At 41.4% G+C, this 26588-nt stretch overlaps 3 protein-coding genes across 5 annotated transcripts in view; 2 read left to right on the top strand and 1 right to left on the bottom strand.

The window, feature by feature from the left end:
* Positions 1-26588, top strand: part of LCMT1 (leucine carboxyl methyltransferase 1) — a 317860-nt gene that overhangs the window by 61059 nt on the left and 230213 nt on the right. The window lies entirely within an intron of this gene.
* LOC143667343 (uncharacterized) lies at positions 772-25928 on the top strand. 2 transcript variants are annotated; one of them, XM_077141489.1, is made up of 3 exons: positions 772-6597; positions 9628-9707; positions 10907-25928. In XM_077141489.1, the coding sequence occupies exon 1, from the start codon at positions 3430-3432 to the stop codon at positions 4738-4740; it is 1311 nt and encodes a 436-aa protein (XP_076997604.1). In that variant the 5' UTR covers positions 772-3429; the 3' UTR covers positions 4741-6597; positions 9628-9707; positions 10907-25928. The 2 variants fall into 2 exon arrangements, 1 of the variants encoding a protein (XP_076997604.1); XR_013167999.1 differs by lacking the exons at positions 772-6597; positions 10907-25928 and adding an exon at positions 8484-9527 and having other exon boundaries at positions 9628-10883.
* The window catches only part of ZKSCAN2 (zinc finger with KRAB and SCAN domains 2), a 36558-nt gene continuing 21353 nt past the window's right edge, over positions 11384-26588 (bottom strand). Inside the window, exon 7 of the mRNA XM_077141488.1 lies at positions 11384-16044. Coding sequence (XP_076997603.1) covers positions 15125-16044 — 920 coding nt within the window. The 3' untranslated portion in view covers positions 11384-15124. The remainder of the gene's footprint in view (positions 16045-26588) is intronic.

Genomic DNA, 26588 nt, shown 5'->3' with positions numbered 1-26588 from the left:
TTCTCAATGCTGTGTGCATCCTGAACCCCTAATCTGATTACTTATAAGGGAGGCAAAGAGACATTTTTTTATTTGGGGCTATTGATTTGGAGTCTCTGGGGTCTCAGTCAGATCAGTAGTCATTTCTGTGGCCACATCTCTAAAGGGATGGAACTCTGAGGGAGTCTGGAATTTGCTGATGGTCTGTCTCCCTATACATTCTTCCCAACCTCCTCCTGAAGGGATTAGCCCAAGAGTGATTAATCCTGTTTCACCAGATGAAACTGCAAATGAAGGCCCTGAAGCAAATGGCTTGGAAGATATTTCTAATTCTTTTCATGACCCACTCCCACCACCCCTCATTTCTTCCAGACCTATAACTAGGCTAAAGTCCCAACAGGCCCCTAAAGGTGAGGTATAAAGTATCACACATGAGGAGGTACATTATATTACAAAAGAACTGTGTGAGTTTTCCAATTTATATAGACAGAAATCAGGAGAATACATGTGGCAATGGATTTTAAGAGTGTGGGATAATGGTGGGAGGAATGTAAGGCTGGATCAGGCTGAATTTATTGATATGGGCCCACTAAGCAGAGATTCTGCATTCAGTGTTATAGCTTGAGCAGTTAGAAAAGGTGTTAACAGTTTGTTTGGATGGTTAGTTGAAACATGGATCAAAAGGTGGCCAACATTACCTGAGGTTGAAATGCCAGAACTGCCCTGGGGATCCAGAGGCTTAGAGAGATTGGAATGTTAGAGTGAATTTATCATGCAAAGCCTGCTCTTATACCCCAGGAATGTCCGGAAGATGCACCTTTTACCAGTACAGTGAGAAATAAATTTGTGAGACTAGCACCGTCATCCCTAAAGAGCTCTGTGGTTGCACTTCTCTGTAGGTCAGATATTACTGTAGGAACTTCTGTCACTGAGCTGGGATCCTTAAACACAATGGGGATGACAGGATCCCAAGTTGGCAGAAGCCAGGTGGCAGCACTTAATTGCCAAAGACAGGGTAGACGTGGCTATTATAATAGACAGCAAACTCAAAGCAGGCGACAAAATTATATGACATGCAGAGATTTGTGGCATTGACTAGTAAATCATGGGGTACCTAGAAATACAATAGAAGGGCAGTCTACTAAATTCTTGTTTGAGCTGTATAAACAAAAGAGTTCTAGGTCAAGTGAACAGAAGTCTAACCTGAATTACAAAAACACAGAGTCATGGCCCTTTAATCAATTTCCAGACTTGAAACAGTTTACAGACCCAGAGCCCCTTGAATGAAGGGGAGGCAGTTCCCTTTGGGGGATAAACCTGTTACACTGCCACAAATTTATGCTGTTAATCTTACTCCAAGTCTTCCCCAAGGAGACCGATGGCCTTTTACCAGGGTAACTCTGCATTGGGGAAAAGGAAACGATCAGATATTTTGGGGATTATTAGACACTAGTTCAGAAGTGACATTAATTCCAGGAGACCCAACATGTCACTCTGGACCACCAGTCAGAGTGGAGGCTTATGGAGGCCAGGTGATCAATGGAGTTTTAGCTCAGGTCCGTCTCACAGTGGGTCCAGTGGGCCCCTGGACCCATCCTGTAGTTATTTCCCCAGTTCCAGAATGTATAATTGGCATAGACATACTGAGAAACTGGCAGAATCCCCACGTTGGCTCTCTAATTCATACAGTGAGGGCTATTATGGTGGGAAAGGCCAAGTGGAAGCCACTAGAACTGCCCCTACCAAGCAAAAATAGTAAATCAGAAGCAATACCGGGTTCCTGGAGGGATTGCAGAGATTACTGCCACTCTTAAGGACTTGAAAGATGTAGGGGTGGTGATTCCCACCACATCCCCGTTCAACAATCCTATTTGGCCTATGCAGAAAACAGATGGGTCTTGGAGAATGACAGTGGATTATCATAAGCTCAACCAAGTGGTAACTCAAATTGCAGCTGCTGTTCCAGATGTGGTATCATTGGTTGAGCAAATCAATACATCCCCTGGTACCTGGTGTGCAGCTATTGATCTGGCAAATGCTTTTTTCTCAATAGCTATTAGTAAGGACCACCAGAAACAGGTTGCTTTCAGCTGGCAAGGTCAGCAATATACTTTCACTGTCCTACCTCAGGGGTATATCAACTCTCCAACCCTATGTCATAATCTTGTTCGCAGAGACCTTGATTGCTTCTCCCTACCACAAGACGTCATACTGGTCCATTATATTGATGATATCATGTTGATTGGACCTAGTGAGCAAGAAGTAGCAACTACTCTAGATTTATTAGTAAGGCATTTGCGTGTCAGAGGATGGGAGATAAATCCAACAGAAATACAGGGGCCTTCCACCTCAGTGAAATTTCTAAGTGTCCAGTGGTGTGGGGCATGTCGAGATATCCCTTCTAAGATGAAGGAGAAGTTGCTGCATCTGGCCCCTCCCACAACCAAAAAAGAGGCACAACGCCTAGTTGGTCTTTTTGGATTTGGGCAGCAACACATTCCTCATTTGGGTGTGCTACTCTGGCCCATTTATCGAGTGACCAGAAAAGCTGCCAATTTTGAGTGGGGACCTGAACAAGAGGAGGCTCTGCAACAGGTCCAGGCTGCTGTACAAGCTGTTCTGCCACTTGGGCCATATGATCCAGCAGATCCAATGGTGCTGGAAGTGTCAGTGGCAAATAGAGATGCTGTCTGATGCCTTTGGCGGGCCTCTATAGGAGAATCACAATGCAGGCCCTTAGGACTTTGGAGCAAAGCCTTACCATCTGCTGCAGATAACTACTCTCCTTTTGAGAAACAGCTTTTGGCCTGCTACTGGGCCTTAGTAGAGACTGAACGTTTAACCATGGGCCACCAAGTTACCATGAGACCTGAGTTGCCTATCATGAGCTGGGTGTTGTCTGACCCACCAAGCCATAAAGTTGGGCGTGCACAGTAGCACTCTATTGTAAAACAGAAAGATAGAGCCAGAGCAGGTCCTGAAGGCACAAGGAAGTTTCATGAAGAGGTGGCCCAAATGCCCATGGTTTCCATTCCTGCCACATTACCTTCTCTTTCCCAGACCAGAGCTATGGCCTCTTGGGGAGGTCCTTGCAGTGAATTGACTGAGGAAGAGAAAACCCGGGCCTGGTTTACAATTGGTTCAGCACGATATGCAGGTACCACCCAAAAGTGGACAGCTGCAGCATTACAACCCCTTTCTGGGGTGTCCTTGAAGGACAGGGGTGAGGGGAAATCCTCCCAGTGGGCCGAACTTTGAACAGTGCACCTGGTTGTTCATTTTGCTTGGAAGGCAAACTGGCCAGAGGTGCATTTGTATACTGACTCATGGGCTGTTGCTAATGGTTTGGCTGGATGGTCAGGGACTTGGAAAGACCATAATTGGAAAATTGGTGACAAAGAGGTCTGGGGAAGAAGTATATGGATAGACCTTTCTGAGTGGGCAAAAAACATGAAGATATTTGTGTCCCATGTGAATGCATACCAGAGGGTGACTTCAGCAGAGGAAGATTTTAATAATCAAGTGGATAAGATGACCCGTTCTGTGGATACCAGTCAACCTCTTTCCCCAGCAACTCCTGTCATTGCCCAATGGCCTCATGAACAAAGTGGCCATGGTGGTAGGGATGGAGGTTATGCATGGGCTCAGCAACATGGACTTCCACTCACCAAGGCTGACCTGGCTACAGCCACTGCTGAGTGCCCAATCTGCCAGCAGCAGAGACCCACATTCAGCCCCCATTATGGCACCATTCCCCAAGGTGACCAGCCAGCTACATGGTGGCATTTTGACTACATTGGACCACTCCCTTCATGGAAGGGGCAGCGATTTGTTCTAACTGGAATAGACACATACTCTGGATATGGGTTTGCTTTCCCTGCACGCAATGCTTCTGCCAAAACTACCATTTGTGGGCTTACAGAATGCCTTATCCATCGTCATGGTATTCCACATAGCATTGCTTCTGATCAAGAAACACACTTCACAGCAAATGAAGTACGGGAATGGGCACATGCTTATGGAATTCTCTGGCCTTATCATGTTCCCCACCATCCAGAAGCAGCTGGATTGATAGAACAGTGGAATGGCCTTTTGAAAACTCAATTACAGTGCCAACTAGGTTGCAATACCTTGAAAGGCTGGGGTAATGTTCTCCAGGAAGCTGTGTATGCTCTGAATCAGCGTCTGCTGTATGGTGCTGTTTCTCCCATAGCCAGGATCCATGGGTCCAGGAACCAAGGGGTGGAAATGGGTGTGGTACCACTCACTATTACCCCTAGTGATCCACTAGGAAAATTTTTGCTTCCTGTCCCTGCTACCCTGAGCTCTGCTGGTCTACAGGTCTTAGTTCCAAAATGGGGTGTGCTTCCCCCAGGAGAAACAACAATGATTCCACTGAACTGGAAGTTAAGATTTCCACCTGGTCACTTTGGGCTACTTATGACCCTGGATCAAGAAGCCAAGAAGGGGATTAAATTATTGTCTGGTGTGATTGACCCTGACTCTCAGAAGGAAGTAGAACTGCAACTACGTAATGGAGGTAAAAAAGAGTTTTCTTGGAATATAGGAGATCCCCCAGGGCGTCTTTTAGTGCTACCATGCCCTGTGATTAAAATCAATGGAAAACTGCAACAACGCAATCCAGGCAGGACTACCAATGTCTCTGAAACTTCAGGAATGAAGGTTTGGGTTACCCCACCAGGCAAAGAACCATGGCCAGCTGAATGCTTGCTGAGGATAAAGGGAACATGGAATGGGTAGTGGAAGAAGGTAGTGATAAATATGAACTTTGACCACGTGATCAGTTACAGAAACGAGGACTGTAATGCTGTTTTGTTCGTGTTATACTATTTAAGTTGTAAGATATCAAGTTTAAGAATGAATGTTGCCCAAGGATTTGCACCCTATTCTGGAGAGATTTAATGTGTTTCCAGTATATGCAGGACAATTGAGTATTGTCAGGTAAATGGAAAAATGTGTGCTTTATTGCTCTCATCTGGAAATTAAATATGATTTAAGGTGATATATATATAGTTGCCAAGTTGACAAGGGGTGGACTGTCATGGTCAGGAACATGTGTCAACTTGGCCAAGTTGTGGTACCTGTTTATCTGGTTGGGCAAGTGCTGGCCTGTCTGTTGCAATGAGGACATTTGATAGAATTAGATCATGATCACGTCAGCTGCATCCACAGCTGATTCCATTTGTAAATCAGTCAAAGGGGAGTGTCTTCTACAATGAGTGATGCTAAATCTAATCACGGGAAGCCTTTTAAGGAGGACTCAGAGGAGACAGTTCCCATTCCTGCTTTGGCTGGTGAGCCTCTCCTGTGGAGTTCATCCAGACCATCAGAGTCGTCGGCTTCACAGCTTGCCCTGTGGATTTTGGACTCTGCGTTCCTGCAGTGATGTGAGACACTTTTATAAATTTTATATTTGCAAGTGTTCCCTGTTGATTCTGTTTCTCTAGAGAACCCTAACTAATACACCCCCATTCTGGTCTCTCCATGACCCCATTTTTGACTTGCAGTCTTATTTCCTTGTCTGTAGAAAGGGGTCAGGAACTTCCCATTCTGAATCTCTTTTGGACATGTTGCTCAGACCCTCCTTCAAGCACTTCCACTTGCAAACTTGTCAAACTTGGTGATAAGGACAGCAACATCTACTGTACTTAGCACTGAGCACACCATTTGTCAAGCACTTATTACATTTAGTCTCCCAACAACTTCAGGAGAAACCATAGCAAGTCCTTAGAGAACCCTCATGATATACCAGGCCCTCCAAGAACTTTACATGTAAATTAGGAGCTACTATTATTATTCTTATTTTACAGATGAGGCAATGGTGGCAGAGAGAAGTATGCACCTTGCCCAAGTTTAGACCAGTTAATAAGCAGCAGAGCCCAGATTTGGGTTCAGAGTCCAGAAGCTTGTCTAGTCCACTGTCTTCCCTCTTCAAATGCTATGATAATCCCTGAGTCAGACTGTGAGGCTAACATTGCTTAAACTTCAGAATTCTCCTTGCATAGCCCCTTCCAAGGCTCCGACAGGGACCTAGCAATGTGGCCACTTCATTATATGCATGCGTTTGCAAATTTTGCAGAAGTGATATATTTTCATATTCTTCTACTCAAAGAGGGTCAGGCAAATTACCTTCAGGCCTACACTATCTGGAGCCACCACTGGGTGGCACAGAGTGATTGAATAACTCACACAGACTGACACAGTAAAAAGTGATGGAGCTAGGATGTGGATTCAGATCTGACTGCAAAGTGGTAGGCCCATGTGTGTTTAACCATAAACCCTAACTAATTCTAAAAGTGTGGGGGGTATGCGTTTTTGGATCCTATCCATTCTGCTCCCAACTATCTCTCTGCCCACGAGGCTGAGCTGCTTCTCTCCTAAGATGGTGAATTGTGAGGAGAGGTTTTAGAAGGCATCCAGGGCAAGCTTTGTGACAGTCCAAGAGTCCGAGGAGGTGGCAGAGGCAGTGGTGGCAGAGATCATCCTGATAGCCTTGCTGGTAATATCTGTATGCTTGGATGCCATCAACAAGAGGACACAGGGCCCAATGGCCTCCTTCGCTATTGGCTTCTCTGTCACTGTGGATATCCTGGCAGGGTGAGTTCCCCTTGGCAGTAGAGACTCACAGAAGAGGAAATGTGTCCTAGACCAGGGGGAGGTCAGGCCTACAGAGTTTACCCCAACTTTTCCAATGAGGAGTCTGAAGCACAGACAGGGTAAACAAAGGTCACACAGCCAGAAATAGCTGGGATAAGTTGAATCTAGGTCTGCTTGACTCCCAATTTCACCTGATTGACAATTGCTTGATTTTGCTATATAGATTTAGTTACGACTGAGAGCTGGGAAGGTAATAAAAATGAAGAGAGTAGTCTGGCATTGGGCAGACAACAGGGAGTGGTGGGAACTGTAGTATTCAAGAAAGCTGTCACTACTCAACCCTAGTAAGTTATTGCTGTTTTAGAATGTGGGTCTGGGGAGACCCTTCAAACTTATGCTTTTCTGATTTTTGTAGGAATGACAAAACATTTCTGCTGATGGTGTTAATTCAGCTAGCAGGAAGCCAAATTAGCCTCTGGTTTACAAAGAGCATCAATAACCATTATTTGCCTCTTTAGAGACAAAGAAAATTATTCTATTTAAGATCTTAAATTGTAAGTGACAGAAATCCATCTTAAGATAACTGAAGTCATATAGGGGAATTCATTGGCTAATAATTGTAAAGTTCACAGCACATAAGTTTTGAGCCTCTCAGGAGGATTGGGAAATGGTTCAAGGGCAAGGTTGGACTAGAGGTTGTTTTTTTGTTTTTTTTTATTTTATAGATGAAGAAACTGAGTCTCAGAGTGGACAGGAGTGGCTTATTAAGGTCATTGGATAGTGAAAAATTGACAGATCTGCTAAAGGAGATAAAGGAACCCTTTCCTGATGTCCAACTCCTTTTCTTTTAGACACAGAACCAAATGTAGCCTTTTTTCCTGAATGAGGTCTACAACTCTCCCTTCATCCTTTGAGGAATTTCCTCTTGGGATGGCTGGGGGTATGTGTCGGTAAAGCTGTGGCAATGCTTTGCTATCTTGTAGTGGTATTTGTAGTGGTATTCAGCCTGCTGAATCATTCCTCTGATCTTGGCTCCTGGGCATGGATGGCGTGGGTTGAAGTCTGCGGACCCCAGTTTGAGTGAGCAGAGCTAGGATACAGGCACCAGAATGAAAAGGGTGCACCTGGGGAACAGTTCACTTATAACAGATCCTGGGACCCAAGCTTTTGGTTCAACAAGGACCTCATCCTGGTTGAACTAGATTACAGTTAATGCTTATTGTACATGAATTTTTTTATGAAGCATGGGGCTATATATGCATTTTCTCATTCACTGCTGACAGTGACCAATGACAACACTACAATTTTACCAAGGAGGAGACTGAAGCATAGAGAGGTTAGACCAAGTTTAAGCTGCAAGAAATAGTTAGGCTGGGTTTTGAATTCAGGACACCTTAACTCCAAAGTTCACAAAGTTGATAACTCTTAACTTTGCTATATAGACTTTGGAGAGGACCTAGGTCTTTCTTTTCTTTCTGTGATCACTGAACAGGCATCCTTTGTTGGACATTCCACAAGAAAGGTGTGTGGAGAGTGGCAGGCTATATGCCCAGGAAGGGGGTTGAGCCTTTGCTTCTAGTGTTACTAACCTTTTTATCTGGGTCTTCTTTGTGATACACCCAGGAGCTCATGATATTGTAGCTTGGAAACATTTTCTGGGTGTTGTATAACCTAGGCCTAATTGGGAAAATGAAGTTGAATTGAGTTGGGGCCTGGCTATCAGTGTGGCTGGATATTTGTAGGAGTGCTGCGTCTGGAGCCTGCATGAATACTGTCCATTCCTTTGGACCAGCTGTGGTGGCCAACCACTGGGACTTCCACTGGTTCTACTGGCTGAGCCAACTCCTGGCTGGCCTTCTTGTAGGAATACTCATCAGGTAGGGGTATGACACAGGCTCCCTGGCCTATATGACAAGTAGCAGCTGGTGATAGCTACCAGACAGCCCAGGCTGCAGGACTAGGCTTTCACTTGGGTTGTAGAAGGGAACAGGGAACCTTCTTCAGAGGCAAAGAAAATTGGCTCCATCTAACACTTATTACTGCAAGTGACAGAAATCCATCTCACGACAGGTTAAGTCATGAAGAGGAAGTCACTGGCTAACATAAATAAAAAGTTCACAGATAGCACTGACTTCTGGGAGATGCTCAAATAATGTCCTTAAAAGTTAGTCTTTCTCCATCTTTAGGCTTTACTTTCCTCTGTGTAGGCCTTATGCTTTAAAGAAATAGGTGTTCACCAGCTACTCTAAGCTTATATCCCAGCAGCTTAGCAACGCCAGAGGAAATAGCAAAAGCCCTGGCTGGGTCTGATGGTTACTGGTTTGGATTGGCAGGGTTTGGATCATATGCCTATCTCTGAACCAATAACTGTGGCCATGGAATAAGGCACTGTTATTAGTTATTTCTGTAGCATGAACCTACCCCTGGAGTGGGGATGAGGCCAGCCTTATTTGAAAAACCATACGGACAGAAACGAGGGGAGGAGGAGTTCCCCATAGGGGTTTTGTTCAACTCCAGAGAGCCCCATTCACATAGAGAAACCATGTAATTATCAGCTGGCTCCATTTATATAAAGAACAATGTGAACATTGCTCCCTGTAGTTGTGCAGTGGATAATCAGGTGATATTACCAGAAAGTCTGCCCTAGGTAGTTCAAGGATCAGTGCATACATTTGGTACAATTTTCACACTGTCTGGGAGAGGGCAGGTACTGGGCTAGGCTGTTCTTGACTGCTGCACCATTGCCCATCTCCAGTTCCAGAAACCTTCATGACCTAATCTGAGGTTTAGCAAAGTGTCACTAATAATCCTCTGTCTGTTGCTTGCAGAATGACAGAGATGAGCATTTTCATGAAGAGTTGGGAACCAAACAGTAAACAATTTCTCTCTCTCCTCAAGGGGATCTGGCTCTTGAGGTTGGAAAGCCTCAAGTATGTATCTCCAGTGACTTCAGGGCCTTGAGATATTTGATTGGAGGGCTGGGGTTCTACCCCAGGGGCTCAGAGACCTACTGGACCATCTCTCTTGTAGATTTTTCATTGGAGATGAGAAAACCCGCCTAATCCTAAACGGCCCATGAAACTGAGCTACTGGAAATCCTGCTGTCCCAGGTAACCTCAGCTGACCCACCCTGGATTGCAGACAGGGCAACTTCTGCATTTCCTGCTAAGGCAGTAGCTTAGAGGGGCAACTGGCTTGCTTTCCCTTTCTCAAGTTATCCAGAGTCTAGATAATCTTAGAGATCAATCAAGAGTCTAGTGCCAAGATAGATATGTAGAGTGAAGTCCATCAGATCACGTCTATCATTCAGCTAGATCCATCTTAGAGCTCAGTCTGGAGCTCAGAGTCCTTTCTAGACCTGTGGGGTATACCAACCTCGTGACCCTATTCAGAAGTCCAACCCAGAGTCCAAGTCCCAGTTTAGTGCCCAGTACTATCCACCAACAAATCTGCCCATTCCAATCCATTTAAACACCATACTCAAGCTGACCATGAGGATGGGGATGGAGGAGGGCACAGCTACAAGGATTTCTTGAGGAGGTAGAAGTCTGAGCAAGGAGCATAATAGAGGCCTGAAAGACACCGGCATTTAGATGGAGATATGAGTAAAATTAATAAGAAAGGAGAGACAGAAACATTCCGAATTTCATACAAGTAGGGTGTATCATCTCTGTAATAACCTGTGGACCATTTACAAGTGATGATCACTTTAATACTATAAAGAAGTATTAGAGAAAAACAATTTTCAGCTACTAACAAAAACACACCTACTTCTACAAAATAAGCAAAATGCTCACCTGAGTAAAAATGAAGAAAGTGCTCACTGGAGAAAATCAAGAATAAGAGACTGCCTATTGAAAGAAAAAAGAACTGGACACATTGTATACCCAACTATTCAAAACATTCTTGGAGATAAAAGAAAATAACAAATAAGAGTAACAACAAGCCTAAAAAAAAGAATAAGGGAGGAAATAATATGACAAAATTACAAACAAGCAAATACAGGTGCAGTGTTTGCTACATAGAAGGTACTCAGTAAGTACTCATTTACTGAATAAATGGCATAGGTTGAAACCAATGACTCCCAAATTCATTCTGACCCTACTGAGGAGAATCCAAAATTGACCCAGAGCATTTTAAATTCATCCCCTTCCCACTTCACATTTTCTCAGTTACAAAGAGGTCACAGAATTTTAGGATGTTAGAACTAGAAATCTATTATAGTCATATAATGTAGTGGCAAAATGTTTGGATTCTGTGAAAGAACTGAGCTTAAATCTCAGAACTATCATTTTTTTTTTTGCTGTAGAACATGAAGAAGATATTTAACTTCTGTCAGCCACAGCTCCCTCATCTGTAAAATGGAAATATTGCCTCAGAATTTATTGTGAAATTAAAGTTTATAATGTTTGTAAAGCATTAGCACAGTGCCTATGCTGTTGTGCCAGTTTGAATCTATTGTGTACCCCAGAAAAGCCATGTTCTTTAATCCTCATTCAATATTGCTAAGTGGGATTTTTTTTTTATTGTTTCCATGGAGATGTGACCCACCCATATAAATAGTGGGTGATAACTTTTGATCAGATGGTTTCCATGGGTATTGTGTCTCCACTTTTTCAAGGTGGGGTTGCTTACTGGAGCCCTTTAAAGAGAACTATCCCAGACCTCAGAAAAAAATAGGTACTCTTTTCTTAGCTAATAGATCGATTCTTCTTAACCTCTTGGATACATTTTCTTTTCACTTAATAGAGTGATGGCCTTCAAATTATGGAAGAAACCAAGAGAATTGTTTATTGTAGACATTTATTTCACATACAAGTTTTTCAAGAGGACATCTAAGTCAACATTAATACAAAACAACTGAGACATACATTTACATTTATCCTGGAATGCATTAAGACAGAGGCAAAGGCTTAAATTTCACAAGTTACTCAGATACACCTTCCATTTGGGGCTTCTGTAGCTCCGTCAAAGTTGAGTTTTGTCTGTCACTGGGCACCAGACCTCAGAAAATAGGTTTTTTTCATGTAGCTACTTACTATTTGCTACAGAAGTGCTCCAAGGCTGCCTGCTTTGAACACAAGTGATTTGTCCCTTCTTACTAAGTAAGCTTCAGAACTGATTTTGCTATACCAGCATTCCTTTTTCTAAAGTATGAAATGGATTCAATATGGCCAAGATGCTGCAGGTAATGTTGAATCAGGCCAAGAAGCCTGCTCTTATAACCTCTTCCTAATCTACACCATGCATCCTTAGCCTCATGAAACATTTGAGCTGGTGCAGTCTTAGCAATCAAGTTCAACTTCTCTTCAGATGAGGAACTAAGGCCCATGCAGAGGCTATGTTTTGTCAAACAACACTCGTAAGTGCTAGTGACAAGATTAGAATTTGTCTGTTTTCTAATGCTCATTCCATCACAGCAGGCTGCCTTGAGCTGTTAACTATATGTGTGATGATTTCCTTTTTAAAAAACTAAGGTTTCCTTTCAGATGAATGGATTAGGCTGCAGGAGTAATAAAATCACTGGTAAGAATTGGAGGTATTTGTAGAGGTAACAAAGTCAAGGTAGGAAATACAAGTCCAATTTCCAAAGTGCCTTAGATAAGAGGTCACAGAATAAAATGTCTATTTATTTGTACCTCTTTTCAAAAACAGGATCTGAGACAATTTCCAAATAAATAAGACAGAATTAAAGAAATACAGGTTTCAGGTAGTTGGTTGAGATGGGGTCAAGTTTTGCTGAGTTTCCCAGAAAACCAGAACTAAGAGAGAAAAGCAGTACAGAGATCACAGTGTTTGAAAGATAAATGTTTTTTGGCTTAAGAACAGAGCTTTCCTTGGAACTGAAAACTAGGAAAAAACTCTTCCCATCAATCATTATAAAGGCAATGGAACATGATAGAAAAGACACATTAACAAGAGAATATAATTCATTTTGACTTTCATGCCCAGCTAAAGAGAAAATGCAGGGAGACAAGTAACCTTGATCTAGTTGGTGAGTAGGAACTTCTACTTCTTTAAAACAGAGACAAAATTCATTGTCAACTTAATACATTTCTAAACTGCCCATTTACAATTACGAATATAGGAAAGGGAAGCAAAATTCCACTTCAGCTTGATCCTAGAAATATGAGATTTAAATAGAATCAGTTTGTTCCACCGGAGATGGGATGGGTCTCGGACCTTTCCTGCCACTAGGGAAGTTTGAGAAACAGAGATAGGGAATGCAATTTTAGGCAATTTAGAAAAACTCCTTTGCAACAGAAAGTGATTTTCACATGACTGAGTTATTGATCTTTTATAATTGACATGAACTGATGTGAATGCAACTCCAGTATTACCTTCTGCTGCAATTATTTCCTGTGTCAGATTGTAAGTTCCTTAGCACAAGGATCATGCCCTCTTTTTTTTTTTTGTATATCCCTCACTGTGCCTAGAGTATGGCCTTAGACATAACAGTGCTTAATAAGTATTTATGAATAAATCATCTAGTTTCCTGAACCATGCTTCATATAATTATAAATCCTGTATACATATTACTAACTGACAACTTCTATTGATGTGCATCTTCTCTAGAACTGGAATTCCAGAACATCTATACAATATAAGCACAAACCCACCAGCACCACACATATATTACTGTGTTAGGTACACTACCAACATGAAACTGCATTTACAATTAAAAGTCTATAATTCAGACAACATAGAGGAAATCAACCTATTCAGACGTGAACAATCATATTTCTAACAAATGTAAATCAGAAACATTTATCAATATTTACCTGAGTCACCTGCCTTCCAACAGGCCACACCCTATTCTGGCACTTAAGTTGGTTTCTTTCAACAGTGCCTATGCTCCTTGGTACTCTGCTGAACAAGTTTCAAAAGATTCAAAGGACAAATACTATCTTCAGATGTCTTTAAATAAAAGAGAATTTTGTAAAAGGAAGGGAAAGGTAAGAATAAGAGAATAAACCACCTACAATTCTGACTGGTTATATTTCTATTGAACTTATGACTTCTTCTTCTCCAAAGCAAAGCCACTCTGGGTTACCTAGTTATGTAGGGTAACCACTGGCCTCATCCTGCAGCAACCAGTCTTGGATGATCAGATTCCTGGGTTTCATCTGTAACTTCCATGCATGAATTAACTATCCCCCTACCTGAATTCTTCCTTCAGTATTTATCAAGGTAGTACTATGGGGTTATCAAAAGATTTTCAGACAGCCCGGCAAATGAGAAAAACAAAAACAGTATGCTGAATTGGAAGTTTTAAGAAATAGTTCCACTTTCACTCAGTGGGCTACAGAGTTGTATAAATTATTCAGGGCTAAGCAGTTATGTTTATGACCTTATGAACAGGAACTAGAAACCTCAGAAATGGACTGGTCTATTTAGTAGCCAGTCACGGTCTGGGTTGATGTGGCTATCATATCTAAAGCAAGACTATGGAGTCCAACCAGTCTTAGAAAGATTAGATGTTTCAGGTCTCAACCTCCTACCTTTCTACTCCCTTAAAGTTGAGAAATTCTATTACATATTATTAGACTGAGGTACTTGGGTAGGAGGCATAAAATACACCAACATACCAGTTGTGTTCTAGATAAGAACCAGAGAGGTTAAAGGGTAGAATTGGAGGCTGTATGAAATTTTACTTTATTTTGATGAGACACACCATGAGCATGCAGCCTATTCAATCTGAAAAGGGCATGGTAGGTCAGAAGAGTTAGACAAGAGCACTCAAGACAATTAGAAGGTAAGTGTAGGACTTAGGAGAGATATAAAAGGAAATAGGATTACTTATAGGCTGAAGAACCAGCAGCCAAGGAAAATTAAGTCTTCAGGTATGGGAAAGCTTAGTATACAAAGGATGATGGGTGATCAGTTGCTTCTCATCTCTATGGAGGGCAAGACATTAATAATGTGATTTCAGTGACAATAATGAGATTCTACTGTAGGTATTTGGGTCACTTTCTTGACACAGAAAAGGTACACTACAACTGACTTCTGAAGGAAGCTATGAAATAGTCAATCTCCTTTTGTGGGTATCTTCAAAACTAAAATGAATTTGATATAGTTATGATCCGACTCCTGAAAGCTCTACCTAGACATGAAATTCTGTGATCAAGTTGCATCCAGGAGCTCATGCAAGAGATGATGGAAAAAAAAACCTTGAGCATTTTGTATCTCCTTGAAAACAATTTTCACCTACACTGAAGGATCTTGAACATTGCTGGAATTAGCAACTGGACAGCAGTGGCCTCAATATACTGAGGAGAATTTCATTCTGAATTCAGACCATATATATTCTCTGCTTTATTAAAGGACAAGTTGACATATATAGGAGAGGAACTGACTGATCGTGTTAGAGGCAGAGGTGAGAAGAGGATCCAAATCTCTTCTTTATTTGCATTCTCAAGCTTACCTTGGGACTTACACCTCATGGCTAAGAAAAGATTGCTTTCAAGAGTGGGATTAAGGTAAAATGGCTACAAGGACATTTAGGAAGAGAAGAGACAGATCATCATCAAAAAGTCTTCTTGAACTCATCAGTCTTTCCCTTATGTGGGTTTTCTGGGGAAAACACAGATGGGAGGTGTGGTAGCAGCTTCTCTCGCATGTGAACTTCCTGGTGTTTCATAAGAACAGAACTCTTAGTGAAACGTTTACCACACTGGGCACATCCATAGGGCTTCTCTCCAGTGTGCATTCTCTGATGTTCTAGAAATCTTGTAGTATTACTGAAACTTTTTTCACAATCCACACATTTGTAGGGATTCTCGCCAGTGTGGACTCTCCGATGGATGCTGAAATGAGAACTGTTAGTAAAACTTTTCCCACACTCCCCACATTGATAAGGCTTCTCGCCGGTGTGGGTTCTCTGATGTATAATAAGACTTGAGCTTTGACTGAAGCATTTTCCGCACTCTCTGCATCTGTAGGGTTTCTCTCCTGTATGGATTCTTTGGTGGGCACCAAAGTTAGAGGAGTCATTAAAGCTCTTCCCACAGTCAAGACATTTAAAAGGTTTTTCTCCTGTGTGGATTCTTTGGTGTCTGATAAGGCTCCTGCTTCTATCAAAGCATTTCCCACAGACACTACACTTATACGGATTTTCCTTCTGATGGGTCATCCGGCAAATAAAACGAGCACTCCTTCCAAAGCTTTCTCCATATTTGAGAAATCTGTAGGGTCTCTTTCCCATGAAAGGCCTCTGATGCACTACAGCTTTCCCTAAATCTCTAGACTGACACATCAGCTTTCCCTGTTTAATTCCTTGATGGTTTTCCCATTGCTTTCCTGAGATGCATTCCCTTTTATGACATTTACCTGGATCAGTATTCCGGGAAACTCTTTTATATTTTTCTATTAATGCCTCATGCTGTTCTACGTTCTTATATATTGCATGTGTTGGATTCTCCGTGATACTATTTTCAATTTCAAAATCTGAAAAAATAGGAAAGACAAAACTTTACACAATTCCTGTAATAATATAAAACAATTAATGTGGTCTACAGTGTTTCATATGTCATAGTCCCTATCTAATTCCCTGGTCTTAGATCCCATGACTCCTCCCTGATTGATTATGCTTCATTTTTTTTCAGTTTCATGAACAGGCCAACCTCTTTCCAAAAACACCAGTACAAAGTATGCCTTCAGAAATGTTTTCTGAATTGAATTATGATCTAAGCCATTATTCCCCAAACATATCCTGATTAATGTGGAAGCAATTAAGTTTATCTCTCTCTCAATACTATCTTTTTATTTAGCAGTAGTTCTTTTGAGGTTTTCTGATTGGGTCTACCATTGTTCTGGGGCTTAGAAGAAGTCACAACCTAGTAGTTGGCTAGGCTAGAGACTGATAATTTGGCAAATTTGATGACAGATCTGGGGCTCACCTTAAAAACAAGATTCGCTAAAGACTGGGTTTGTTCTCACCCCAGGGGAATGCTCCTTGTCATCTGAGAGATTCCAGGCTACACTTGGTGCCATCCTCTAAGACAAAAAAGCAATTAAGAGCCTTCCTGGGGATGGAAAGATATTGCAGAATCTGGATACCCCAACTTGGAGAAATTGCACGGCCTCTGTATGAAGTTGTCGGGGGACCAGATGGTACCTTCACCACCCTCAAGGGGGCTCTTACCAGCCTACCTGCCCTGGGCCTGCCAAATTTAGATAAGCCTTTTCACCTATATGTAACTGAAAAGAAAGGATTAGAAATAGGAGTCTTAGTACAAAAGCTTGGAAACATTCTCCAATCTGTGGCATTCTTTTCAAAGTCATCAGATACCAAAGTCCAGGGATGTTCATGCTGCCTCAGAGCAGTAAAGGCCTCTTACTTATAGAACAAGCCACCAAGCTGACATGGGGACAAACTCTAACACTATATACCCCCCACCAAGTCAGAGACATCCTGGAGGCAAGAGGGCACCAGCAGCTTTCAAACAATAAACTCCCGAAACATCACACTCAGCTCTTAGACATGCCAGAGGTTCAAATCCAAGTTTGTACCACATAAACTCAGAAATCTGGTACCTATAACCTCAGATCAGGAAAGCGCACCCCTGGAGCACTCATGCACAGAGACACTAGCTCAGAATTATTCTAGCAGGCTAGACCCGCAAGACCAGTGCCTAGATAACCCGGGATTAGAATGGTTTACAAATGGAAGCAGTTTTGTGAAAGGAGTTAGGCAGAATATGCTATTGTCTTCCTGCAAGGAGTCATAAAGGCAAACCTCTACCCCCAGGGACCTCAGCCCAAAAGATTGAACTCATAGTCCTCACTAGAGGTTTAACATTAGCAGCTGGGAAGAAAGTTAATCTCTATACTGACTCTAAGTACGCCTTTCTTGGGCTTCATGCATCACTCAGCTATCTGGAGGGAAAGAGGGCTGCTCGTTAATAAGTCCCCTGGTCAAGCACAGACAGGAAATTCTCAATCTTTTGGAAACTGCACTGGGCCCCAAGGAGGTGGCAATAATTCACTGTCGAGGGCACCAAAAGTCCAATGCTCTGGTTGTGCTGGTTTGAAAATATTATGTCCCCCAGAAAAGTCATGTTTTAATCCTGACTCAATCATATGGAGGCAGCTGTTTCTTTTAATCCTAATTCAATACTGTAGGGCAGTAATTTTGGATTAGGTTAACTCCACGGAGATGTGACGTGCCCAATTGTGGGTGTGATCTTTTGGTTAGATGTGGAGATATGACTCCACCTATTCTAGGTGGGTCTTGATTAGTTTATTGGAATCCTTTAGAAGAGGAAACATTTTTGAGAGAGTCAGAAATGACAGAAATGACAGAGCCAACAGACCCTTGAGAGCAGAGCCTACAGAAATGACAAAAATGACAGAGCCAATAGAAACTTCAGAGAAGAGCCTACAGAAACGACAGAAGCCTCAGAGCTGACAGAGAGAGATGTAGATGCTTGGAGAACAGAGACAAACAGATGTTTGGAAACACTTGGAGCCCAGTAGACAATGCAATGAGATGTTAAGCAAGCCAAAATCTGGAGAGAGCCAAGGGAAGCCAAGAGATGAAAGCCAGCCCCAGAAAAGCAAAGAGAAGAATCCCCGAAGGAACAAAGGCTGAAAGCAATGGAGCCTAGAAGTAAGGGACTGGCAGATGCCAGCCATGTGACTTCCCAGCTGACAGAGGTTCCAGACCTATCGGCTTTTCTTGAATGAGGGTAACCTCATGTTGGTGCCTTAATTTGGACATTTTTATAGGTTTAGAACTGTAAACTTGTAACTTATTAAATTCCCCTTTTCAAAAGCTGTTCCAATTCTAGTATATTGCATTCTGGCAGCTTGCAAACTAACACACCGGTGGCCAAAGGAAATAACATGGCAGACAGAGTCAACTAAGGCAGCTGCCCAGGACCCAATCTCTGTGCTAACATTAGCCCCTGAACTCTCTCTCTCTCCCCTGCTACTCCTGGGATCAGGATATCTGGGTGAAGCAAATGGAGAATTTACTAAAGAAGGAAAAACGTTACTGCCTAGTGAAGTTCAGTGAAAAGTTCTCCAAGGCTTCCACAAAACTATCCATCTAGGCAAAGATGCTTTCATCACTTAGCACGAAAAGTACCTGATGGGAAAAATTTAGTCGAAACCAATAAAAAATTATTCAAAATTGTGCTTTATGTGTCATTAACAACACAATTCTAGTAGCCTTGCCCAGCTGAACCTCCAGTTCAGGATGAGGAATTTACCCAAGAAAAGACTGGCAGGTCAACCTCACCCATATGCCACCTTGCCAAGAATTCAAATACCTACAAGTCTTTGGAGATACCTTTACAGGGTAGATAGAAGCCTTACTACTCAAACATAAACAGTTAACACAGTCTCTAAATTGCTCCTTAAAGGAATTATCCGTAGATTTGGGTTGCCTGCTTCCATCCAAAGGAGCAATGGGCAAGCCTACAGTAGCCACATCAGCTCTGGGCATAAAATATCGCCTCCATTGTACCCAGGACCACAAAGCTCCAGGAAAAAGAAAGAGCCAACCAAACACTGAAATAAACATTGGCAAAGTTATGCCAAGAAACCCATATGCCATGGGTACCATATTTTCCCTTGACATGCCTCAGAATGCACTTAGCACTAAAGGAGTTCCTCCAGCTGAGTCCCTTTCAAATGATTTATGGGGGACCATTTTAAACCCAGGATTTAGTGTTGGATCCAGAAATCCATACTATCACCAAGTACTTTACTTCCCTAGAAATCACACAAAACTTATTCAAGACCTACAGGCACAATTTCTTCCTGCCCCAGAGCCAGATTTATCCCCTTCTAAGGTAAAACCTGACAAGAAAGTGACCCAGCTCCCACCTGGAGCCCAGAAGGAAGGGATATTCCTCTGTAATTCTTGTTACTCCTACAGCAATTAAAGTCAGTGGAATCTCCAGTTGGGTTTACCTGTCCAGGATCAAGCTCCTTGGCCAGGATCCTGCAAACCTTCCTGACCAGAAGGTATCCTATAGCTGTCGACCACTATTAGATGGATTAAAACTCCTACTAAAAAAGCAGAGCTATGTATAACGAGCTCTCTCTCTGTCCTTTGGGCTCTATTATTCCTTGTACCTCTTATCCTATCTGACTATCCCTTAAAAGGCCTCTGAGGTTACACTGCCCACTGCCTCAATCTGCTCCATTGTTGGCTGTGCCCTAAAGATTCTAAATCCACTGTAGATTGGCCAACCAACATCCATAATGGAGAAATGCAAGCCTTTCCATCTCTCCAAGTCTGCAGTGTTAAAAACGTTGGTCTCATTATACTTGTGACCCCCTAGACTACTTCCCAGGAGCACTCTCCTACCTTTTAAACCAATTTAAAACTCATCAACCTACAACACCTCCTATTACAGGTGCTATATACTCCAAAGTAACAATAGCCCCAAATACTACTCTTCCTTTTGGTATCACATCAACTCCACCAAGGATCTATAGTTAAGAGAAATATCACCTGATTTGTGCAAATCCATAATTTATGTCCATCCAAATGGATGAACTTGGGACCTTGAAGTAAAAGCCACGAGCCTCAAAAACCAAGCCGATTCTAACTTTTTCATGTTGGAAAGGGTTGTTGACAATATGGGATATGGGGATGGAACTAGTTGATGTTATTGGAGAGGCGGGCCCCTCTGGATTCAGGACTTATTTGGCCTAGAAACCATATGGCCTAAAGATTGGGAGAAGGATCAGAGGAGAAGGGGGAGTTACAACAAAGAAGATAGGATTTAACAAATGAGTATGACTTTTGAATCATTATGTTGATATTTCTTTTTGTCTCTAGTGTCTTGGAGCAGCTAGAAGGAAAACCTGAAATTGAGGAGCTGTTAACCCATATCAAATTCTGAAATTTGTTCTATGACTACTTGTTACAACGTACTTTCAAATTTATAGCTTTTTTGTATATATGTTATATTTCACAATAAAAATGTTTTAAAAAGTGAAAAAAAAAAAAATGCCAAGCCTAAGGGAACCCCCAAGCAGGGAGCCCTGCTTCAGGCTGCAACCCCAACTATTTCCTCATTGCTAAGTTATATGAAGCAGCAGCTGTTTTCTTAAGCCCTTAACCCACTGTCTGGATGAAACTCAATTCTGCCAAAACAGACCAAACCCCAAGTTTTTCCTAAAAACTACTACTCAATAGGAAAAGTGCTATAAGATAGACCCCAGAGGGACAGGCCCCTTCATTAATATGATCTGGCAAAATAAAAAGTGCCTAGCATTATTTTCTGTGAACACCCTGAAATACCATCACTCCTTCTCTCATCCATTAACTGCCGATCAAATGACTCTTTTCAAAATATGCCTTCATGGCCTGGAGACAGATAAGGGCAAAAACACCTGTGGAGTAACTCCAAGACTGACTGGGTGACCATCTGGCTGTATTGTTTCAATCTGTAGCCATTTTTCTACCCTACTCTCCCCCTCAAAGCTAAGGAAGGATTATTCCTTTTCTGCAGAAAGAATATCTACCTAACTTTAAACGGGCAATTGGACTGGCTCTTGCTCTTTAGCTTATGCTAGGCCAGAACTATCCTATTTACTAGACTCTAACCCAGTTTTTCTCCCCTCCTTTACAGTGTTCTCACTGTAACAAAATGTACATTTCCTCTCCTAATCTCGCTTTTACAGGGCACCACACTCAGCCACTGGACTTAGTATAGGAGGACTTGTTAACAGCCACCAATTCCACCACAGTCTCTCATTAGAACTCACACATGGTGTAGAATCCACTGCACAAACTCCAGGCCTCCTCCAGACCCCAACAGAATTCCTAGAAGCCACGGTGCTCCAAAACAGGCAAGCCTTGGAAGCACTCACTGCAGCCAAGGGGGATCTTTCCTCTTCTTACAGGAAGAGGGCTTGTTTTTATGTCAACCACTAAGGTGAAATTCAAGAAAACATATGAAACCTTTGGGAACAATCCTAATAAATTAAAAACAATGCTGAAAATGACTGGAATCCTTTTCTACATCTACCTAATCTATTTGGCGCCTCTCTTTTCTATGCCCTTTAATTTCTTTTTTTCATCCAGAGAAAAATACCTTGACTCAAGAAAGGCCAAACTCCAGCCAATCTTAAAGAACACCTAGGGCAATATATAAGATTCTACAAAGGTTCCATGTACTAGGGTAACTTCCCAGGAACCTACAACCTCCAGATGGGTCCCTGGCCCAGATAAGTCCAGAGACCTAGAGTGGCCAGCCTCTCCAGAACATCAGCTAGTTCCAATCTCCCTACCCCATATTATTGACAGCCCGTTCCAACATGAAAAAGTTACAGTGGGCATAGCCCAAATACCCCTAAAGAGTGGAACAGAAAAATCAAAGGTGATGGTGGAGTTATATAGAGAAGGTCGGGATAATAAATGAGTATAATTGCTGAATCATTATATTGATATTTCTCTCAGTCTCCAGTATCCTAGAGCAGCTAGAAATAGAAATCTAAAATTGTGGAATTATAACCCATACCAAACTCTGAAATCTGTTCCAAAGCTAACTGCTATAGGAAAAAAAAAAGGGATGATAAAAAATATATATTTATTCCTTCTAACCTTCAAAGTTCTAGAGCAGCCAGAAGGAAAAATCTGAAATAATAGTATGATAGTCCATCACCAACTCTGGGATCTGTCCTGTAACTATAGGACATATCATTTCAAACAGCTTCCCTATGTGTATTTTCTCTCTGCATCTCCAAACATCTCTGTCAGTTCTGAAGCTCTTTCCAAGCTGGTTCCCTTTTAAAGGACTCCAGTAAGCAGATCAAGTCCCACTTGAATAAAGGAAGACACATATCCATGGAAACCACCTAATCAATGGGTCCTACCCACTACTGGATGGGTCACATCTCTATGGAAACAACGGAATCAAAAAGATCCTGCCTAGAGAGTGGGGCAAGATGGCAGCATAGTGAAGAGTAGAATTTAGTTCATCCTCCAGAGCAAATAGTAAATAGCCAGGAACTGTATGAAACAAATGCTAGGGTGACATCACTGACCAGACACACACTGTACACCAGTCTGGAATGGGTGGAACAGTGGAGAGCTCACACAGAACTGTAAGTCTCCAAGAGGCAGAGGCTGGTGCTCCTTTCCCACAGGCATGGCAGGCCAATTTCCTCAGGGGAAAGGAAATAGACTTTACTAGTAGCAAAGAAGTTAGCTCAACCAAGCTCTAACTGTGGACTTAATTAACAAATTATGACTACTGAAAACGGGTCTGGACCTCAGATAAACCTGGAGTAAGCACTAAAGGAACCAAGCATTTTTGCTCCAGCAGATAGGGAGGTGGAACTGAGGGTTGACTGAAAATACATAAATAAATAAATAAACAAACAGGCTTTTTGAGTTGAGCAGCACAAAATACTGGAAAAGGGCTGGACCTTAAGAAAATGGGGCACATAGAGCTTGGGAACACAAAGACTCATGTACCAACTCCAGCTCTTGATTGGCTAACCTCGGGAACTGGATCCCCTCTCTGAAAAGGCTTTTTTTTCTTTTTCTTTTAACTTCTTAACAGCTCATTAGATAGAACTGCAAGCACTCCCAGGCTTCAGACTGCCCCAGGCAAGGGCAGAATTAAGACTGTCTGAGAGACAAAGTAAATAGGTGAAAGGAGCAATTCCCTAAAGGGTGTATCTTCCCCAAGAAAAGGGGGGTGGACCCCAGCTCAAGTGGGGGCCCTCTTTCAGGGAATTCAGGCCCCAGGCGCTGGAAAACGGACACAATCAAAGCCCCCCCTACTACCTCAGACTGGGTCTCAACTTCGACCCTGGCAGGGAGAGGCAACTGAAATTAAAGGCATCACATCATTTTATGCAGGTGTGATGCTGCAAGCACACAAGTGTCACATGCTGGGCATGACAGGAAAAGCACAGAGTCAAGAGGTTTCATAGGAAAAATCTGACAACCTGTAGGTTCTCAACCTCAGAGAAAACTGATGCTGCCTACTCTTGGCTTATGAGATGTAGGCCTGTCTGGTCTGGGAAAATCTGACCAAGGTTGATAATATCTAAGGAGACTATCCTTAAAAAATAAAATAAAATAAAATGCTGCATGCAGAATCTGTACTACAGGTCTAGGATAAGTTGAACAGAAAGCCAAAGAACAAATAGAGAATAAAGCCAACTGACAAGAAAACCCTAGGTAAAAGTGAGAAAACAATCTCCAGGATGAACTAATTAAGGAAATCACATACCTAGATGCCAGCAAAAAATAAGAAGTCATACTAGGAAAATTGAAGATACGGTCCAGTCAAAGGGACAAACCAACATTCCAAATGAGATATAACTAGCTCAGGATGTTTGAACAGACATGCCAAATCTCATCAAAAATCAAATCAATGAGTTGGGGGAGGATATAAAAAAGATACTGGGTAAACATAAAGAAGAATTAGAAAGTTTGAAAAACAAAATGCAGAACTTATGGGAATGAAAGGCACAATAGAAGAGATGAAAAAACAATGGAGACCTACAATAGATTTAAAGAGGCAAAAGAAAGGATTAATGAACTAGAGGACTGGACATCTGAAATCTGACACAAAAAAGAAAATATGGAGAAAAGAATGGAAAAATATGAGCAGGGTCTCAGGGAACTGAATGACAAGAAGAAGCACCTAAATATGTGTATTATGGGTGTCCCAGAAGGAGAAGGAAAAGGAGCAGAAACGCTAATAGAGAACATAATCACTGAAAATTTCCCATCTCTTATGAAACACATACAATTACAAATCTAAGAAGTGCAGCAAAACCCAAATAGAATAGATCCAAATAGACCTACTCCAAGATACTTACTAATTAGATCGTCAAATGTCAAAGACAGAATTTTGAGAGCAGCAAGAGAAAAGCAATCCATCACATACAAGGGAAGCTCAATGAGACAATTTCTCAGCAGAAACCATGGAGGTGAGAAGACAGTAGTATGATATATTTAAGATTCTGAAAGACAAAAGGTGCCCACCAAGAATTCTATATCCAGCAAAACTCTCCTTTAAAAATGAGGGGCAGATTAAAATATTTTCAGACAAACAGGCACTGAAAGAATTTGTGACTAAAAGACCGGCTCTAAAAGAAATACTAAAAGGAGCACTATAGGCAGGTAGGAAAAGACAGGAGAGGGCTGTCTGGAGAAGAGTGTAGAAATGAGACTCTCAGTAAAAGTAAAAAGAGAAAAAACTTCTTTGATATATAAAATCCAAAAGACAAAATGATAGAAAAAAGAACTGCCTTTATAGTAATAATATGAAGTGTTAATGGATTAAACTCTCTAATCAAAAGACACAGACTGGCAGAATGGATTAAAAAACAGGATCCATCTATATGCTGTCTACATCAGACTCAATTTAATCCAAGGAAAAAAACAGGTTGAAAATGAAGGGTTGGAAGAAGATATTTCACAAAAACAACAACTAGAAAAAAGCAGGGGAAGCTATACTAATATCTGACAAATTAGACCTCAAATGTAAAATAATTAAAAGAGACAAAGATGGACGCTATATATTAATAAAAGGAACAATTCAACAAGAAGATATTACAATCATAAATATTTGGGCACAAAGCCAGAGTGCTCCAAAATACATGAAGTACACTGGTAACACTGACAGAAGCAGACACCTCTACAATAATAGTTGGAGATTTCAATTCCCTGCTTTCATGAATGTATAGAACATCTAGACACAGGATTCAATAAGGAAACAGAGATTTTGAACAGTATGATAAATGAACTAGACTTAACAGACATTTATAGAATATTACACCACAGCAGCAGGACGCACATTTTTCTCAAGTGCTCATGGATCATTCTCAAGGATAGGTCATATGCTGGGTCACAAAGCAAGTCTCAACAAATTTTAAAAGACTGAAATCATACAAAACACCTTTTCAGACCATAATGGAATGAAGTTGGAAATAAAAAATAGGTGGAGGGCCAGAAAATTCACAAAAGTATGGAAGCCAAACAACACACTCTTAAACAACCAGTGGGTCAAGGAAGAAATTACAAGAGAAATCAGTAAATGTCTCAAGGAAAATGAAAGCACCACATATCAAAATTTATGGGATACAACAAAGGCAATGCTGAGAGGGAAATTTATTGCCTTAAATGCATATATTAAAAAAAGAAGAAAGAGCAAGAATCAAGGAATTAATTGTTCACCTGGAAGAGCTAGAGAAAGAACAGCAAACTAACCACAAAGCAAACAAAAGGAAAGAAGTAACAAAGATTAGAGCAGAAATAAATGAAACTGAAAATATAAAAACAATGGAGAAAATAAACAAAACCAGAAGTTGGCTCTTTGAGAAAATCAATAAAATTGATGGAATCTTAGCTAGGCTGGCAAAAAAAAAAAAAAAAAAAAAAAAAAAAAGGAGGATGAAAATAAATTAAAAAAAAAAATCAGAAATGGAAGAGAGGACATAACCACTGAAGCCAGAAATAAAGGAGATAATACTATGAGCAATTACAAAGGGAATATACAAAAAAGCCCCAGCTAACATCATCCTTGATGGGGCAAGACTGAAAGCTTTCCCTCTAAGATCAGGAACAAGACAAGGATGCCCGCTGTCAACACTGTTATTCCACATTGTGCTGGAAGTTCTAGCCAGAGCAATTAGACAAGAAAAAGAAATAAAAGGTATCCAAATTGGAAAGGTAGAATTAAAACTTTCACTTTTTGCAGATGACATTATACTATATGTTGAAAATCCCGAAAAATTTACAGCAAAGCCATTAGAACTAATAAATGAGTACAGCAAAGTGGCAGGGTACAAGATTAACACTCAAAAACCAGTAGTATTTCTATACACTAGTAATGAGCAACCCGAGGAGGAAATAAAGAAAAAAATTCCATTTACAGTAGCAAGCAAAAGAATAAAATATTTAGGAGTAAATTTAATAAGGATTCGAAAGACCTATACACAGAAAACTAAAAGAAATTGCTAAAAGAAACCATGGAAGACCTAAGAAATTGGTAGGGTTTACT

This window comes from Tamandua tetradactyla, chromosome 23 (genome assembly GCF_023851605.1).
Source record: "Tamandua tetradactyla isolate mTamTet1 chromosome 23, mTamTet1.pri, whole genome shotgun sequence".
In the NCBI taxonomy this organism is placed as follows: domain Eukaryota; kingdom Metazoa; phylum Chordata; class Mammalia; order Pilosa; family Myrmecophagidae; genus Tamandua; species Tamandua tetradactyla.
Note: the sequence above shows the minus strand (reverse complement) of the source record. Positions and strands in the feature narration are given on the sequence as shown.

Bases quoted from the DNA above. Each gene is read 5' to 3' on its own strand.
- LOC143667343 (XM_077141489.1), top strand. From the start codon at position 3,430: ATGAAGATATTTGTGTCCCATGTGAATGCATACCAGAGGGTGACTTCA.